The sequence below is a fragment of the Aptenodytes patagonicus genome, chromosome 7, assembly GCF_965638725.1.
Source record: "Aptenodytes patagonicus chromosome 7, bAptPat1.pri.cur, whole genome shotgun sequence".
Taxonomy (NCBI): Eukaryota; Metazoa; Chordata; class Aves; order Sphenisciformes; family Spheniscidae; genus Aptenodytes; species Aptenodytes patagonicus.
The window spans coordinates 8,608,723-8,628,252 of record NC_134955.1 but is presented as its reverse complement, the minus strand read 5'-3'; the positions used below and the strand labels follow the sequence as shown (position 1 = coordinate 8,628,252).

Here is a 19,530-nt window from a genome sequence, read left to right as displayed (position 1 = left end):
TTATATTACACAATAGTTACAGCTCATTACAGAGAACTGCTTCGGCACAAATCAGGCATATATGGTCTAGAAACCTTGAAAGTAAACTTGAATATAAAGCCTGGAAATGTCAGAAGCACCTTAATGGTAATACTGCATTTGAAATCCAGCACTTATCTACCACTTTGTTTTGAAAGGAAATGCATTTATTAAGGAAGAGCTAGCTATCAACAATAATGTAACGTATCAACCAGTAGCTGTAGGGTAAAAGAAATTCCTCCACATATCCTCTGCCTTTTCCTCTCTTCAGAAGTTTCTAATTAGACCTGTGTCTGATAACGCCACGCTTTCCCTTACTCACAGTTATTCATAAGCTGTATCTTCGTGTCTGGCAAATAATACCGTATTTCGGTTGCACCTTCTGGACAAGGCAAACTCAAATCCAAGCCCAAAGTGTGACAGCTGGAAGACGATGCCTGGTGACCATTAAAAAATATGTCTATGAAAAAGACCAGACTAAAACAGTTTATATTAACTTCCATTGATAATTTATACAAAAAGGTTTGTCCTCAGTCCCTGGTGACGATAAAATTAAATATTTTGTACAGTCAATTATTAACTGCTAGTGGGCAAGATGAAAGAAAAAAAGTAACAGCATTCTTTAAGAAACACATAAACAGCATTCTGCAAGATATTTATGACACATTTCCACATACACCCAAAAAGGACACGAAGGAGACCAGGTACAATACTTCTACAGTCACCAGCATAGTGGGCTGCATGAACACAAGCTCAGTCAGCTGGTCAAGGGATGTGACTACTACCCTTTACTCAGCACTCATTAGATCACATCTGGAATACAACATCCAGTTTTGGGCCCCTCAGTACAAGAAAGAAGTACAGATAAACTTAACTGAGTCCTGCGGAGGGGCACTGAGATGGGGCAAATGACCCAAGAGGAGTGGCTGAAGGAACTGGGCTTGTTTAACCTGGAGAAGAGAGGAAGACCTAAGAGCAGCCTGCCAGCAACTAAGAGAAGCTGCGACGACAGTTGAGCTCTTTGCTGAGGCGCACAGTGGGAGGGCAAGAAACAAGTGTCATAAATTGAAACAGGAAAAGTTCCAAGTGGATATAAGGAAAAATAAAATTCTGTACAAAGATAATTAAGCATTGGACTGGGTTGTGCAGAGAGGCTGTGAAATCTCTGCCATTGCAGATTTTCAAGACTCAACTGGACAAAGCCATGAGCAACAAACTCTGAATTCACTGCTGAGCCTGCTTTAAGGTTGCAACAGATGAATTCCTGAGGTCCCTCCCCAGCCTCCAAAATCAATGATTCTGTACAGGCCCACCTAGCTGGGCGGTCTGTCTCCAACAATGCCTAATACCTGGTATGAATGGAAATTTTATTATAGTACAGTATGTTTGGTATGACTCTTTCCCGGCCTACCCACTCAGACTCCAGAAATCAGTGATTTAAGGGCTAGGAGGTTAGCAAAGATTTAACACAGGAATATAGGGTTTCCCAGTTATTCAAAGATGCCACAAACCAAAAAACATTGTAAAAGTATTTTCAAAAGTTGCTATTCCTAGGGTTGACGAACTTTCTTGATGTTCAAGTGTAAAATTTGTTAAGGTCAGGAAATTACTGAATATTTAAAAGACAAGGAAAAGGTATTTTAGAAAGGATCCTGGGTTTACTGGAAGAAGTCTCCCCAGTTTCCATAACAAACCACTAATTATGTTAGCAAATGCCTGGACATTTAGGGGATTGCCACCACGGGAGTCGCCTACATCTTCTGACCCATGCTGTGCAAAATCCAGTTTATAAAAGGGAATATGAACAAGAACTGGAATAGTCAATGCAAATCTTAAATTTATGCAACCAAAGGGTTTCACAAATTACACTCACATAATGAAATACTTCTCTGTTAAGGAGAAAGAGCTTCCGCCACAAGGATGCCAATCCCTGATGGAAATGCAGATGTTCCCTACCAAACAGACGCACACAGAAGATACAGAAGTGTGATTCTGCTTAAGATACACAGGCTGCAAAAACTTTTTTATAGAATAGATACAACTTTTATATTTATCATTATTCATACAGAATATTCTTAGAAAGAAAAATGAAATATACCTATATTCCATGTACTCCTCCATGGATGAATGAGCAAAACTAAAGTCAAGCCTTCCTCACCTAAAAGTAGTCCCATCTATGTACACTGAAGATGTACTGCAACTGTATCAGTAGTTAGTAAAAGGATCACGCAGCCCTAATGCATACAGATGAAACCTGCTGTTCATACCCGTGAAATGAACTAGTTCCCAATCCAAGTAAACAGTGCTAGTTCATGCCACAGATTACAACATAGCAATGGTCACAACGGATCAGTCCAAGGATCTATCTAGCATCTTGACACTGACAGTAGGCAAAAGCAGATTCACAGACAGTAAGAACAGCGTCACACCAGTGTAACTTATCTAAACGTGGCATTTATAATGATGTGGCAGCAGTGAGCAAGCCACACCGAGAGTTCAGACTTATGGTCAAACGCATCCTAAAAACTGCCATACTGAAGAATCAGAACTACACCAAATTCAACTATGAGTTAATTCAGCAAACATGTTTTCTAAAAACAAAAACTTCAGACCCTTTACTGTGACAGTTTGAAATACGACACGAACGTGCTACCAAGTAAATTTACAGAGTAGCTTTCCACTCTAGAAAGGTTGCTTAAACGGATTTAAATGAACGGTAAATGGCAATCTTCTCCTCCGCAAGCAGGCTACAAAACAGGCGCACCTGCCTGTACCGCCTCCCTCCTCCTCACACGGGGGTGGCAGGGGGGGCGCTCAAGGCGGGAAACGGATCCTGCTTTGCCCCTTCCTCTTCCCCCCCGATCCTCCCCCCAATCCCAGGAACTGTGGGGACGGAGGAAAAGCCTGCGGGAGTAGCTGCGGGGTTATGGAAGGTAAATGACAGGCAGGGCCTGGCAAAGGAGAGGGTCGCCGGGCGGGGGAGGGCAGCACCCAGGTCCCGCTCCCACCAACCTAGCACACAGTCGAGGGAGGGGAGCCCGCTGGAGAGCAGCAGCTGCCCATGGCGAACGGAAGGCCGAGTGCCCGCGATAGCGGCCAGGCGGCTGCCGGCCGCGGCCTTCCGCTGGAAGCTGGTGGCCCCGCGGCCCCGCGCCGCCCCCCCGGCCGCTGCCGCTGCCGCCGTCGCCATCTCGGCTGCTTGTGGGTTGACAGGAGCAAGGGGACGCCGGGAAGAATCAAGCCCTTTCCTCTCTACCAATGGCAGAGCGGTTTGGGAAACTCGCTATCCAATGGGAGACTGCGTTGTTTGCACGTCGCGGGCTAAAGGGGCGGGGGAAGGGCTAGGGTGCCCGGTAGCGAGCAGGCAGGTGAGTGTGGCGGGGCCGGGCCGGAGGGCGCGGGGTGTCGCTTCGGCGGGGGTCCCGGAGTTCCGGCCGAGGTCCGGGTCTGAGGGGGGAGGCTGGTAGCGGGAGGTGGTGGCCGGGTCTCGTCCCGCCCTGGCGCGGGGCCGGCGTGAGGAGGCGTGGGTTGTGCGGTGCCAGTGCGGTGCCGGTGACTCGGCCTCGCCGGCCGTGCTGCGGGGGGGAAAACCCCGCTTTCTTCTCTGTGGGGCGGTTGGGATGCCCGAGGTGTCAGTAAGGCTTGAAGTACAGTGAGTCGTGTGCACCCCTGGGTTATCTCGCCAGTCTCTGTGCCGCACCGTCGGCGTCACCTCCTTCGAAAAAAGCTTTTCTCGTGCGCGAGCCTGGACGTGAATAGGAAGGAAAAAGTATTTGTAAAACGTTCTTTTTATCTAACGGCGTTTAAGTAACTGTATGTAACATAATATGTAAGTATGCTTGGAGTCGCTCTCTTATTTGTAAATAACCGCGGATCTGTAATAAATGTGTGATTTAAGACCTCTCACTTGGAAGCAAGATCTTGCATCAATACGATGGCTCTGGACCATGCTATAAGCCAAAAGCTATAGCAGAAAAAGTTGCTTGATGTGAGAAATGTAACTTCTGTGCTTCATTAGCATTTATTGTTGAATCTGTTACTAATACCATAGAAAGTTATTTTGTGTATTTTGGAAGATTAGCATGTCCTTTACTTTTTATTAGCAATTTATGGACAGTAGCCTGTGCCCTTGTACACGGCAACAAACAACTACCCTAAACTGAGTGTATGTAAAAAAAATTGGTGAAATATTGGAATTTGATATTTTCTCTTCTGTTCTTGTTTTATACAAAGACATTAAAATGCTTTTTATCTTAACAGAAAAATTTTAGTATGCTTGCTTTGCAAATCAACACTTTCTGTTATAGTATTCTGAATTTAAGAGAAATCCCTATGAGCATATAGAAGAGCCACTGTGACAAGTATTTGTGTATTTGTTTTTAATCTGTTGGTGTTTCAGATGCATCAAAAGCTACTTGGAAGACATTTACACATAGCAGGATGTACTAATGATGCTCTAATGTCATAATTCCCCACTCTCTATTTCTAATTTCAATAAATGATTTTTGTTATTGCTATAAACCATAGTTTTTGAACACCTGTGGTTGTTATTAATTGATTTTTAATTTTCTTTTTCAATTGAGGAAAAAATAATATTCATATTAAATACGAACAGCAAGAAAGAGCAACAATGTGTTAACAATCCTGAACCTCAAAGTTTTTCCTTCATACCATATTCAAGCTCAGGAGCATGAAGTTTCAGTATTACGTCTTCCTAGCCGGTGAAATTGCATTCATTTTGCTGCTGACCAAACTTCTTTACATGTTAAGGAGTGGACGGTTTAAGATCTTTATCATGAGTATCAAGAGGTTGTCTTAATGCCAAACTGTGAAATATTAAATAATTTTTAATTTCAAATGTAGATTATTGTCCAGTGGATGTTAGAAGTATTTGTCTCTAGAGGGGGAAAAAATCAAAGGACACATTTAAAAACATGGCAAGAAATAAATATAGCTATTAACTGTCATTTCTGTAGGGTCTGAGTAATGACTTGTGAATATCTGGAAAAGGAAAGACTTTAACAAAATAAAGGCATAAAGCATAATTCACAATTCTTTTTTAAAAGAGTTCAAGAATCCATTCTTGTCAGTGGGATTCTCTGGTGTAAATTCTGTATAATTGAGGAGGCTGAAACTTACAGAGAGTTCTCCACTTCTAAAACATCACATCAGCTCTTCCATTTCTTACTGCATTGTCATTCTGGAGTCCAGATACTTAAATATTTCGGGTATGAGTGCTTGCAGTTGTGTAATGCTATTAAAAATTGCAGTATATCTGTAGAGAATTTTTTTTATTGAACGCTTGTAATCCAAAGAGGATATCATTGCTAAGTCACCACTTGCTTATCAGAAAAAGAATCGAACGATATCCTATGTGTACTTTGTCTCAGTGATTTTCCCCCCCCCGCCCCATTCTAAGCAGTAAACTTCCTTTTGTTACTTCAATGAGACAAAGTATTTTTTTGCTTGTTTAAGTAAAATGTACTAATATAGGTTGCATTAACTTTACAGAATAGGTGTAAATACACATCCAGGGCTGAGGCCTCTCTCTTGTTTGTCCATTTCTCATTGGTACTTCTCTGACAGGTAGCTTTTATACTTTTTTTCCTTTTTCTTATCTTATTTTCCTACAGGGAAATTAAAACTAGAGGCTAAATAATTCTTTTTTTTTTTCTCTTTCACTTTGGAGCCCAGATTCTGAAAGCATTTTGCAATTGGGAATACTTGTGCTGTGGTCCTACCACTTTTAGAATTTCTTGCATAAAGTGCAAATTTACTGGAAATCTCAGTGTCTCCTGAGCTGATCTAATAGGTCAGCATTTCTAAAAGAGGAAGTGTTGTTTCCTTTTCCTCCTCTGCTTGCAGTGATTCAGCCTAACAAACCCTGGTGCTTGTCAGATCCTTTCTCGAGCTGATTCAGCTTGCTAATCTGACTTGGAACTATCTATCCACTTTCTTAATAGCTTAATTTTGTGATATATTGCTGAGTTGATGCAATAAGGAAAAGGGCATATACACACAGTGGGGAGGGGGCAATTGAACCTTCCACCTCTTGCTGACTGTGAACTGTTAATTCACCTCACCCTGTGAACCTCACAGCTATTTCAGAATTTTATGTATTTTTAAATAAAGTGATATTTTTGTGATAAATTTTTGAGTTGACATCGTTTGAAATATAGAGAAACTATCTCTTACATTGTAACTTAGAACAAAAGAGACTGTTTCAGATATTACAAAAAATATGGAGAAGTAGAAATAGTTTCTCAGTATAAGAACTGAATGTTAAAAAGTATTGCAGTAGTTCTGTTTGTTCATTTTTCCTCTGTCACATTTTAAGATGATAGGTACGGTTAAAGTCCTACTGATTTAGAAAGCAGGTGGAAATAAGCTATTTTTAAAAGATTTAATTTTTAAAAAAATTCATTAATTACAATAAAGCTTTACAAGTGAGTATGTGCTTATGAAAACACCACTTACAACATCTGACTTTACCTGCGTTTCATTTCAGACAAATAGAGAAGAAACTAATCTTATGGAGTTTTCTTTATTTTTAAGTCAATGGTGTTTCATTTCCAGGAATAATAATAGCTTTTTCACTCTCTTTGAATGATACTAAAGGTTTGCTGATGTTCACAGTCCACTTTCCAAAAGATGAATTTCCAGCCATTGTAAAAGATCCCACTAGGGGCTGTCTGACAGAAAGCAAGACCATAAGAATTGTGATTCTAGGTGCTCCTATATAAAAACCCCTCATCCTCAAATATACATTAGTGGGTAGATAAGTCCTGCTGTTCTTGCTCTAGGGATGGAATTGAAATGCAGAGAAACTAAAGAACATGGAGACATTTGCAAGTGATCAGGAAATGTCTTAACAAGTTATTTCTTGTCAGCTGGGCTATGGCAACTGACTGCGGTCATACTCAGCTCATTGTAAAATGGAGAAGTTTAAACCTTTGTGTCTAGATCGGGATGTCTTAAACAGTAGAATAACCAACTTTTCTTTCTTGCTGCTTGCATGTTATCATGTAGCCCAGATCAAATGTTTATGTCAATTTTAACTGCAAATCCTAACTCTAGTATGAAGAAGTCAAACTCTCTTTTCTTTCCATTCCTTGTAAACTTGCTGATGCAATTCAACTACTTGCCTATGCCAAATGCAGATTCTAAGATGGATTAAGAGGATTTTGGGTGAGAATTCCCTAAGGAAAAAATGGAGGGAATACAATGGGTGAGCGAGAGAGCAATCAAAACATTTGGGAAAAGGTATGCTTGGAATTTGATCTTCAAGTATGTTTGTCATTTCGCTTCAAAAGCCGTAGCCTACGGATTTGGTGAATATCCTAGTGTCCCCAAATAGCAGCACTTCTTAAAGTGTGCTTTAGATACTTTGTGCTTGATAAGAGGAAACACACCTGTTGTGGCTGTCATTGCCTCTTTTCTTTGTTTACTGCATGCAACCTACATGGGTTGCAGATGTAAACTCTTTGGACCTTCAGTTAATGCAAGCTGAGGTTGTATTTGAGCAGTGTTTCTCAACAAGACTGTTACTTATGTACATATTTTATTTTCCTTGACTTCAAATTACTGTTTTTGCTATGTTTTAATTGTGCCTTATAAGATTCAGTGTTTGCTCTTGTCCTTCCGTGGCAATGAGCAAAATGCTGTCCATTTTGGAATAAAACACAGGAGTGCATTTTCTTTCAAAAGTGTATGTCTGCCTGATCAGTTTTCAGTAATATTTTTCTGTTGGGTTTATGTATGGGATAGAGAACTAGAAAACTGCATCCTAGTGGCAGTTCTAATTCATAATCTTATTAGTGTTTGCTGTTACATCGCCAAGCTGCTTCCCTCATCAGTTCTGGAATGTGATGGTATTAGACTGTACTGATTAAAGTTTTATAGTCACCAAATCAGATTAGCTATTGAGTCACCTGACTAGTAGGGCTCTCAGTCATGTGATCCAGTGCCCTGCTGAGCTCCCGCTGGGAGCTGAAACAAGGTAGTTTGCTTTTGAGATGTTCTTAAGTATCTAACAGCAGGTCATGGATTATGGCTGCAAAGAAGATGGCTTCATTTTCCTGATCTTTGAACTAGCTAGAATGGGCTAAGTTTGAAAGTGCAGGATCTTCAGGCCATGAGCCAACAACTGGAAAGAATGTTTAATCCTGGAAGTTCTGACACCGAAAGACCTGGGTTTTTTTCAGTATGAAAAAGCTTAAAGACTACTTATCCAGTCAGTCCATGGAAAACGCGAGGATTAGTGGGAGGGTTTAAGACATACCAGTTGTATGATATTATATAAAACACGATATGATTTTCTTCAGAAAGCCTCTGGATGTTACCTAAATGCATCCCTGTGGGTATACTGAATGACAGCAATAAAAATTTGAACCTGTGTCAAATTTGAACACCTCTTTTAAAATAGAAGCAAATAAATTAAGAGACATGAGCTACAGTGGTATGTGCTGAAGACAATGGTTTACTAACTCATTAAAAGTTATTTAAATGTTTCTCTAATTTCAGATTATAAAAATGTATAGTATTACTGAAACTTGCAGAACAGTAATATTGAAAATGAGTTGTAAGTTGAATGTACTGTCTTAATAAGCGTCATACAGATTAGTGGTGTATTTCATAGAGATTATTTTCCTTTTGTTTATCATAAAAGAATTCTTTTTTTTTTTAAAAAAAATCATTAATTTAAAAATACTTGTAGGATAGGACTAAAAGCAAGGGGGGGGGGGAACCCACAACAACTAGAAAAGGAGTATTATTTGTATTATGGCTTTTGATATTCTGTAATATTTTTCCATACTGGGTTCCATGTCTGTATAAAGCTTACTTCAGGATTAAAAACTAGAAATTAAGGTAGATTGATTCTAGCCTTTTCAGATGCTTAACATCCAGAAATCTCTTTCATATTGAATACAAATGGCTGCCCTCAAAGAATAAAACAGTTTGTCAGTTCAGTATGTCAGTGGAAGAGGTGAGGAGTAAACTGTGTTTCAACTGGAAAAACATAATTTAAATGCTTTGATATTTTGAGTCTTCATTTTTGTCTTCCGATTGTATCTGATTGCACATATTTCATTAAATAGTCACTTCTAAAGCCAGGTAAATAATGTAGGTAATTACGATTTATGGAAAGGAAAGGTTTAATAGCTGTGACTTTTTTTAATGTAACTTATATTAGTGCAGTTTATGCAAGAGTCCAAAATAGCTTATATTACATGTGCTTTTAGAGCCTAAGATTCACTGCATATCTGTAAAAATACATATCATTGAAAGTAATTTATAGTTGCTATAGCATTTTTTTCCTGATATGCTGGTATTACAAAGGTTAAGAATTGGCACATTTTGGATTTCAAAAAAGTGTTATGTTTTCTGCTAAGCTGTTAGTGCTTTTAGTCTTCAAAGGCATTATTCCAAATAACCAATTCCAAATGTTATTTCCATTACAAATCTACAGTATCAACAGGTGCTGGAATACAGGCAATGTTTGCTCCTCACCTACATTGTGGGATTTTATAGAAGGCACTCTCTTTTTGGATTTAGCTTTTTTGTCCATCATCTCTGCAATATTGTGAGACCTGAAACCTGCGAAATGCTTTGGCAGAGCACTTGAGGCCTGCCCATGGCCAGAAAAGATTTAACCGATCACCTTCAGAATTATTTTAAAATTGTAGCTTATCTCTGCTTGCTGAAATATTTTTAAAAAGAATTTTCCCTCTCTTCTACTGTTAGCCAAAACCAAACAGTAATGTTTCAACAAGAAGTACTTCTGCAGTAGTTTCTGAATTTAAAAATAAACAAAATCTGGGTCGTAAGTTTTCTAGTTGCACAGCCCCACCTGTCTGACCTCCCCTCTTATATAAAGGAAATGTTATTGTTAACTGTTCTTATGCTTACAGGTAACTTCTGACTACTGTGCTGAAGTGTAGAATCTGTATTGCTGACACACTTTTTTGGATTAGCTTTCAACAACTGGCTCTGGCATCAGTTGAAGTAATGACAGGCATGCTAGGTGAGATTCAGAAAGTTGCTGCTCTGGGGTAGAATGATGAACTGGCAGTTAATTGAAAATAGATCTAAAAACCTCAATGATAGCAAAGCTGGGAATCTTTGCCAATGTGCTTACATGTAAGGATGTGACTTCTTGGTGAGTCCCACAAACTTGCAACCTCACCTTTCCAGTGTACTGGCCAACGATGTATTCTGATCATTGTGACTTCCGTAGATGCTCCAGACAGGTAGGTTAATGCTAGCTTGGTTATTCAGCCACTGCCAGTGTGGAAGTAACTTCAGATAGTGTAGCATCCTCTAACAAGCAGTTTCCCCCCCTTATTGCCCATTCTGTCTTAGATGTATGAACTACTCAATCTTTGCATGTCTGATAAAGACATGCAAAAGAGCAGTGGTTGAGCTGAAATGCATATAGATGTGTTAGAAGGAGCTAGATGTAGTAATTTATATAGCACTGTGAACAGTGATACAGTTACTGACCCGGCTCAGGATGACGCTACTTCTGGCTTTCCCAAGTAGTGATGTTCATCAGTGGCTTCACAAAAGTGTACAACCCTCAGGTTTTGCTGAGGACAAGGTACTGCAGAGTCATAGGAACATTCAGATGTATTTGATGGACTTCCATCTAGTTTCACAGCACCATGACCATCCATGGAGTGGGGGATGAACCAAGATGTGCTGCTGTAAATAATTCTGTAGAGCTGTGTTACTATACCTTTTCTGAGCACAGAGACAGAAGTCTTGCTTGCTTTTCAAAAGATGTGACTGTTGTAAGAACTTGTTTAGAATGGTAAACTAATTAGGTCATTGAGAAGTAGATGAAGAAAAGAGGCATTTTGGACTTTAAGTAGGCAAGAATTAAAATTTAGATTTTTCAGTGTGAATTATAAAGTTAGGTAAAACACAAGCAAGCAATCTAGTAAAACTTACTTTAAATATGAAAAGCCAGATCCACTACTGGCTATTTAAGAAAACTTATATTGTTCCACATTTGGAATAATATTGTGTTGAAAAAAAAAGCAGAAAACACTGAATATCTGGCCTTTTTGTAGCCAAGCTGTATTTTAGCAAACTTTCATTATTCTTTATCTCAATGGATTCAGCTTCTTCCACCTCCTATACTGAGCCTGCCAGTTCCATGCCAAAACCGCTGTATTTGCTGAAATCCCATTTCAGGAGCATGTATCTAGGAGTAGGGCTGCCTAAGCAAGCTAGCTCCCTTCTGCTTCAGAGTTTGAGAACCACCTTTGTGATTCTCAAGTTACTATCTACTCAAGACAAGTTACTATCTACTCAGTAATGCATTGAAGTTTGCATTGACTTGAGTTAGCTTTTGCTAGCTTAGATGTTAGTGCTGTGACAGTAGCTGGAAAAGTTTGTTTTATTGTTGAAACCTTTTTATTATATGACTTCCATAAGAATATGAAAACAGTTTTGGTTATAGAAATACAAATGTGTTATAAGAAGGTGCTTGAGTTGCATGGCTGCTCCCATTTTTTTCCCCCAGGTACTATTTTGCATGAGATAATGTATGTAAAATGAAAAGAAAAAATTAATATATAAAGTTGTAGAAACTAAAACAGATTGAGGGAAACTGAAATAGCAAGGTCATAGAAATAACAATACTGTAACTGGTAACTGCAGAGTAACTTCAACACTGTATTGTAAATGGGACAGACTTAAGGTTGCGGTTGCTAGTGTAAATGTAAGCTTCACTAATTGTTTCAAGGTCCCATCTTGTTTTTGTATGAAAATAAGTGTATGCGTTATTTCATTGCAGTGGGGGACTCATTCTGCAGGAAGTAATTTATCTGAATTTTTAGTCCTAAGACTTAACACGTACTTGATTCTAGTATCTTTTCAGTTTCCATATTTTCATTATTTCTGTGAATTAGAGCTGTCTCTGTGTCCCTATCAAAGGAAGAAAGGTAATTGAGCTTCCTTTAAATACATTTTTATGTTTCTGAGAAAGCTGTTGCACACTCCTGGAGCTGCACGTTTCCACCAGTTCTCTATCAACTGTGCTTCCATTGGTCCAAAAAGTGTGAAGCAGTGTTTGGTCTTGATTTTTTTTTTCCTAGAATTTTTAACATTTCTGGCATGAAAGACCTAAAATTCACAAACATTAAATTGTAGGAAGATCATCAGTCTTCTCAGCACGTACACAATATTTGTGAAAGGAGCTGTATGACCAGTCACTGTTCTTCCTTTTAAAAAGGCAGTGTATTATGAAAGAAAGGGCAAGTCAAATTAGTAAACTTAGATGAAATAAAACCTGATCACTTATTAAAAACTTAAACAGTTTTTAAGAAAGCGGTTCAGTCAGGGACATGTGATATTAGTGATAACTATTTTTCTGTTTTACAAGTACTTGTGTCCTCATTTGAAATTTGGATTTGGGGTGGTTACCTGTGGTAAAATAAGCTGTATAGGCCCTTTTTGGTGATCTGTTTGGTATTAGTGACAATGCAGTTTGTGGGGCTGGAGTGTGCTCAGCGTCTTGCAGGTACTCTGCACCTCAGCATATAATCATTTGCTAATTTTGAGAAAGGCACCTCTACTTACTTGATTCACTAAGTAGTCAGTTTTCTCACTTATTACTGTGTCAGCTGTATCTTTTACTTTAAACCATCAAATTAAATAATAGTTTATACTGGCTTTTTATTTTAGTTCATGCATTTGAAACCTGGAACTCAGATAAAAAGATAGTTTCAGAATAAATTCAGTATATTATTTATGAGGGGAGCAGCACATTAGCATTGAGTTCACAATAGATCATATCGCTTTTATTCCATCTTACAAGCTTAGCAGCACAAACAGAATAATCAACATATTATTTGGCTGTCATCTGCTGAACAGAAACCAGAGATCACAAGGAGGTTTTCCCTAGCTGCAGTGATGGCCTTTTTGTTCCAAGCCCCCATCTGGGAGGGCCATGGTGTGTTATCATATGGAACGCGGGGTTTTCTGTAATCTGCTTAGCTGCACTGCAGTTTGAATCTTTATTCCATGTTTGTGTAATTTATAATTTTAATGAGACCATGGCTCTTGTGGGCTTTGAAATATATTAAAAGCTCTTTTGTGCATATGCTTTTGTTCTTGCTTAATAGGCTCAGTGTATTTAAAACTGATGAATTTTTATTCATGGATTTGGATGTCTGGGGATTAACTTAGACTGAATATCATTGCACTCATCTATTGATGTTTGGAACTTTTTTTTAATACTTGTATCTGTAAGTGGAGAAGAACTTACAGAACTTGTGTTTTATACATAAAACAGCTCAGAAATAACTGATAAAATTTTATTGAGCAATGAGAAAAAGTACTGATTACAGGTTTTTTTACTGCATAAACTCACATGAAATACAATTCATGCTATGAAAAAATAAGTAGTTGAATCTATGTACATGTGTGTATTTAGAACTTCATAACTAAAAAAGATTTTGAGAAAGCCGTCAAAATTTTTGTAGAATAATAGCAGTGACAAGCACTTGATTTGCATTTTTCTTCTGTTCAGGTAACTTGAAAATGTAAATACTGAGCTCACTTTTGTCTGACTGTTTCCTTTCTCCTGTTTTTTAACACTTTTTTTTAATGCAGAGTATGCATAAGATATTTCCTTAGAAGATGATGCTTGTAACTGGGAAGTACTGGTGAAGAATATACAGAAGGATTCTTTGTTGTTGTTGTTATATTTTCTGACAGTGCTAAAACTGGTCTTGTTTTTTGCTTTTGTATTTTTTAGATGTTTAATAATAGCTTTGATTTACTATTTGTGTTAAGATCTCATACTCTGTGATTTCTGTGTTCATAAACCACTATGGAGTACTCTTCAATGATGGCATTCTAATCCGAGACTAACACTGGGGATAAAATTAAGACACTTGTATTTCTTTCTAAACGGTCCTGCTGATGGTGTACATAAATAGGTTGCTTTGTTTTATGGGGAGGGTTTTCTGTTTGTGGTGTTGTTGTTGGTTTTGGTTTTTTTACCAGCAAGCAATCCTCTTTGTAATGACAAATATTTTAAGTAAACAGCCTTTTTACTTGTCAGTGCACAGGGGAATTATTTGCCCCTCTTCTGTTCACTGCTTTGAGCAGTATTTCCAAAAATACCTGCATACTTCTAGAAGGTGCGTCAGCACTGGGAGGTGCAGGGGACATGTGAGCCGTGGACAACTTTAGTTTCTGTAGAGTCGTAGATTTTAAGTGCCTAATGTGAAAATTGGACTTGTAACTCTTTGTCTTAGTTAATTAAAATTAATTTCAAATGTTTACATGTCTGTCTCAAGTGAATTTTTTCAAATTTAAGATAAACGCATATAGCTCAGAATATAGTTATTTGACCCTTGTCACATAGACATGGTGTATTTTTCTCAGTCACCAGGGAAGTGGCTGTGCTGTCTGTCAGACCTTTGGCGTTTGTCCTAACTTTGACATTGTTACAGGAAACTGTTAAGTGAATATTTCAGCATCCCTCAGAGGCTCAGACTTGCCATGTACAACCATGCCTTTGCTCAGCTATGCTCAGCTATTTGGATTTCGCTGTTCAGCAAAGATGGGTGTATATTGCTGCAGAGGAAGATAGAAGCCCTGGAATGCATCTCACCATTAATACAGCGTTTTGTACAGGGTTGTGGGATGGTTAGGAGTTGCTTCCCAAAGGTAAACAGAACCAGTGAGAACTACTTGAAATCTGTTTTGAAAAATTGCTCATTCTTATGTAGGTAGTCTCTAGTTGTTTAACACCAGAGGATTGCATTATGTGAATTTATGTTTACAGGATTGAGCTCCTTGTCAGCTTGAGATAAGTAGATGAAGGAGCACTTGTTGGAGACAAACTGTCAGTGCCTAGTAGAGATAATGGGGAAAAATAATCTTCTCTTCCAGAATATCATAAAGCTTTTTCAGATTTGCCAGACCGAATCCAGTGTTTTTTCTAGAGAAAACCAAGAGTTAGAAATAAAAATCAAGTTCTGCCTGCCCCCCTGCATGGAAAGACCTTTTGAAAATTGTTCCTTGTTTTGCTTTAGATATTTGGAATCCTCAGATTATAATTAGAATATTTTAAACATTTTATATTTATTAAGTTATGTATCTGATATGGGAAGAATCTTTCCCAATAAACATGATACACAGCTTTCATTATTCTAGCACATGTAACATTAATTTCATGCAGAAATTTTAAAATAATAGTTTAATATAAATAACAGTTCAAACATAAATATTTAAATAGCCTAGTCAGTGTGCAGGGGTGTTTTTGTTTAGGGTTTTTGGATTTTTCTTAAAGTAATACTCTGAGTAACTCTTTGGGAAAGAGATGGTTCAAGTTATGGGATTACCTTCTGTGAAGAAAGGTGTCTGGTTAGAAGCGGAGAATGTTAGGAGGGGAGTTTCTGTTAGCTAAGGAAAAACTGATAAACTATCACTAAATATTCAGTGAAAATTCAGAATTAGGAAGCATTATATAAAGCAAATGTGACTGGAAATTTATTACAGTGAAAAATCTATTTGATATCAAGTCCAATAATTTGTTTAGCCACACTTTCATTGGCTGCAACTTTGATTTTCCTGTATTTAAATTTTTGGCACCATATGTTAAACTGTCTTACACAATGCCATTGGTTATCTGGAAATGATAAATCTGCTCATTGATTTCCTGATTTTATTATGTACACAGTTAATTGTAATTCAAGATTACAGCAAACAAGATGTTAATTTCTAGACAACCTATGTACATTTCCCTCAGTGTGATTGTTAAAGAAGCAAAGAATACAAAGAGAATACCATTTGTGCCATCCTCACAGGAGCTGTCAATAAAAGATGTAATAGGGGATTTAGGAATCTGGAAATGGCTAACTAATTTATGTGAATCTATTTTATTTCAGCTAGAAAGACCAAGCTCTGTTTCGTCTGCACTGCATATTGCAGAGCACAGGCTGTCTATAGAAAACCAGGCGGCTGCATATGGATAGTCCCTTGATATCATTCACTTGCTGTGTAATCTTATTATGCAAAGTTCTAATCTTCACCTAGAATGAATGCCTCTGGGTCAGAATATAGTCATATCAGGGTTTTTGAGGTCATGTTTTGTGATCCTTAGCTTATTCTTCTAAGTAGGGCTGGGATTTAAAGAGTATTCCCCAGACACGAGCAGAGATAGACGGCAAAACCTGCTGCCTTTTTGGAAGACAAGACCAACATGAGGTCCCTGGTAGGATTAAACTTGATTTGTAGCTGTAGGATTTTTTAACAGATGTATTATTGGACAGGGAATAGGGGGCCACCAGCGCAGCGAAATTGGATCACGATTGGCATTCTCGGGGAGTCCGCTGGCTGCTAAAACAGCAGCTGCATGTGGATTTGACTTCTTTCAGGTGAAGCGACTTCCAGTCATTTGGAAAGGATGGGATGAAAAGGAACCTTGGTGATAATTTTGATGTCTGCAAGATTTAGTACCAATGTAATGGGATTATCGGTAACACCTTCACTGCAGAAAAAGCCACCTGGTGCTATAACTGGCAGCAACTGAGAACTAATCCTTTCCCATCTCTTGGATGTCATTCATGAGGCTCAAAGTGATTTCCACCCTGCTAGCTGTGATTAATTTTGTAAACAAACAAAAAAAAAATCAAATTATGAAGGCATAGGCTATGTAAGGAAAAGGGAACAGAAGATAATAGTAATTACATTTTGCATTTTACTTGCTGCAGGGAATAAACTATACAGTTCTTTTAAAATAACCAAATTGTATTCTACGTGATAAATATGGATGTGTAGTCTTTTTTAATCAATGACTATGTTCGGTATAAAAACAATGTCTATTTCAGTATAAAATTTTCAGCTACCTACTATATGATAGTAGGTAATACCTGGAAGTAATTACAACAGGTTTTATGCCATTAATTCTGCGGTAAGGATGTTTATACAACAGATCCATTAAGTTTTCAAGCAGCCTGTGACTTAAATAATTTGTTTTACTGTGCTTAATGGTCTTATGCTGTATCTGGTGGAGTTGCCTGCTCACAGCACTTTGTATTACAATTAATTGTGTGATGTAGGAAAACGTTCTGCTATTTACCTTCTTGTGATTGACAATATGGCATTGTTTAAAAATGTACCGATAAATAGTTGTCTGAGAAAACAATTGTATTTTACTGATGCTAGAGCAATTGTAAGATAAATGTTCTGTGGGATTGTTTTAATAAACTAGAGTTGGTTTGTTTGGGTTTTTTTTGACTGAGCTTACTCTTACTACAACCATTCACTTATTAACTAGAAGTTGTTACTTAAAATGGAAACTTCCAGGATTGTAGTTATTCTATGGAATGAACATTAGATGTCTAAAGATGAACCTTAATGTTTAAAAGCAAAACCCCCAGTCCTCCGAAGTTATCTTGTTAGGTTCAAACTGTGTACAATCTAGGTGCTATGTATGCCTTAATTTGAAATTAACTTTCTTGAGTAGTAATAAAGCCTTATATAAGAGCTAAGAATTTTTTCATCATTATCATGAACATCTAATAAGCCTGAGCATTTAAAAAAAAATCCATTGTGCCACGTTTATAAACTGGGACTGGTGAAATCCATGTCTTGGGGGCTAAGAGTTTATTTTAAGAGGACTGGGAACAAAATTTGAGACCTCTTCACTCATGTTCTATCCTCGTGGTTAGTTTTATACCATGACAGCTCTAGCAGTAGGTAAGGCTCACTCTGAACCCTGTGTTTCCTTGAATAATTTACAAACCTATCCCTCCTAATTCAGAGTTACTCAGACATCAATGAGAAATGAATGTGTTCAGTGTAACTATTGGTAAGTACGTGTCATCCAGAGTCCAACAGAAAATCAGTTGCAATTGGTTTGAAACTTATTTTCAGAGACATATAGCAGTTGTTTGTAGTTTCATAATAAAAAATTATTTTAGTTATAGCCTGATAGCTGTTGACATGAGAAGTTTACCTTTTCTCTTAATGAGTCTGTCGTTACCATTCCATTTGGAGCAATCAACAATATCTACCTACTTTGGTCAATGTAATGCACTGTTTATACAATTCCTTTTTACCTGTAATATCCACAGGTGCCTGAATTCTATACTGTCTTAATCTATTAATATAACATTTCTGAATAGCATGGATCTGAAATACAGGATGGCTGTGCAGTATTTTTCTGTCTGAGAAGCAACGTGAGGCTGCCTTTCTAGCAGATGCTCTTAAGAAGTATTGATGATGTACTTCTCTCAGAAGATAGTTGTGGTCATTAATTCACACTAGTTGTGCAGCTCTATTTGATCTGCTGTCACTCTGTCTTCCTTGTATCACCTGTAACACACTTCTGGGCTCACAGTGTTTCTGGCCCTGAGAGCAAGGAGTTGGTCCATGCTTTTCATAGTGTACTGGGTTGAGAAGAGCAAACCACTTTTCTGGCTCTCCAGAATAAATTCTGCTGAAAGTGCATTTCTCTTACAGCGAAGCTGTTTCAGTTTCTACAGGCTGTCCTGCAGTGTGCTGGGTGCTGCACGTGCTAATGAAACAATTCAAGACTTTTCTGCTTTCTGTTGTATTTTGGTTCATTACTGTGAAACTCGTTAGCTAATATTAAGGATGGTGAATCACAGATTGGTTTAAGTGGCTTTATTCTGGAGATTTTTTGTTTTTTAAAAAAAAAGGCAAGTACATCTTTTTTTGGAACAAGGAAGTGAGCTTGGCAGAGAACATTTTCCCCCAAGAGTGGTTGTCTTTTTTTTCTTTATAAATAAATACTAAATGCAAAGAACAAAAGCCACTTGACTGTATTCAGGCAAAATTCCCATTAACTTCTAGAGAGAGTTGTGCAAGTAAAGCTGTGCACTTTTAAATGCCTGCGTTTAAATAGCAAAATGTCATGAAATATAGAAGGGGAGGTCATTACTTCAGGCTATATTGACCCATCTTAGTAAATGAGGGAAATCTTGCTGTGGTTTTAATTCATGATAAAGCTGATACTCAGTTTAAGGGGGACAGGTTTCTTGCAGAATGTAAGACTTGCTTCAGTTACTTCAGTATGTTTTCCACTTCCTTACATAGAAATACTGATATTAAAAAAACTCTTAAAAATTGGTGTAAGGAAGCATATTAGTTAGATTAACATTGCAATAATTACAATTAGTTGTCAGTTTGACAAATATTTGGGGGAGGGGATCAGAAGATATTTACAGAATCCTTTCATATGCTACAGAACTTATGCTGCTGTACTGTAACTGAGAGCAGAAAGACCTAATGCCTTATTTTTATAGGCAACTGTTTTGGTAATGGAAATCTAGTCAAAGGAAAGCTTTGCAAAACCTCCAGAATTCCTATCAACAGCTCTATTCTTTTTCTAGTCATATTTAGGCAAGCCATTCAGGACTCCATTATCCTTAATTTTGTCTAGTTCTTCAAGCCTATTTTCATTTGATTGTCAGGTTGCTTTTAAAGTTTCGGTTGACTACTTGATTACTCCAGTTTTCTGTG

General features: G+C 37.8%; 2 protein-coding genes across 4 annotated transcripts in view; one reads left to right on the top strand and one right to left on the bottom strand.

Moving 5' to 3' along the window:
• ELP4 (elongator acetyltransferase complex subunit 4) overlaps positions 1 to 3,208 on the bottom strand; it is a 159,098-nt gene extending 155,890 nt beyond the window's left edge. The window contains exon 1 of the mRNA XM_076343502.1: positions 3,031 to 3,208. Coding sequence (XP_076199617.1) covers positions 3,031 to 3,208 — 178 coding nt within the window. The remainder of the gene's footprint in view (positions 1 to 3,030) is intronic.
• Positions 3,209 to 3,349: 141 nt separating this feature from the next.
• Positions 3,350 to 19,530, top strand: part of IMMP1L (inner mitochondrial membrane peptidase subunit 1) — a 37,380-nt gene continuing 21,199 nt past the window's right edge. For all 3 annotated transcript variants that reach the window (XM_076343879.1, XM_076343882.1, XM_076343883.1), the window contains exon 1: positions 3,350 to 3,386. The gene's annotated coding sequence lies outside the window, so the exon portion shown is untranslated. The remainder of the gene's footprint in view (positions 3,387 to 19,530) is intronic.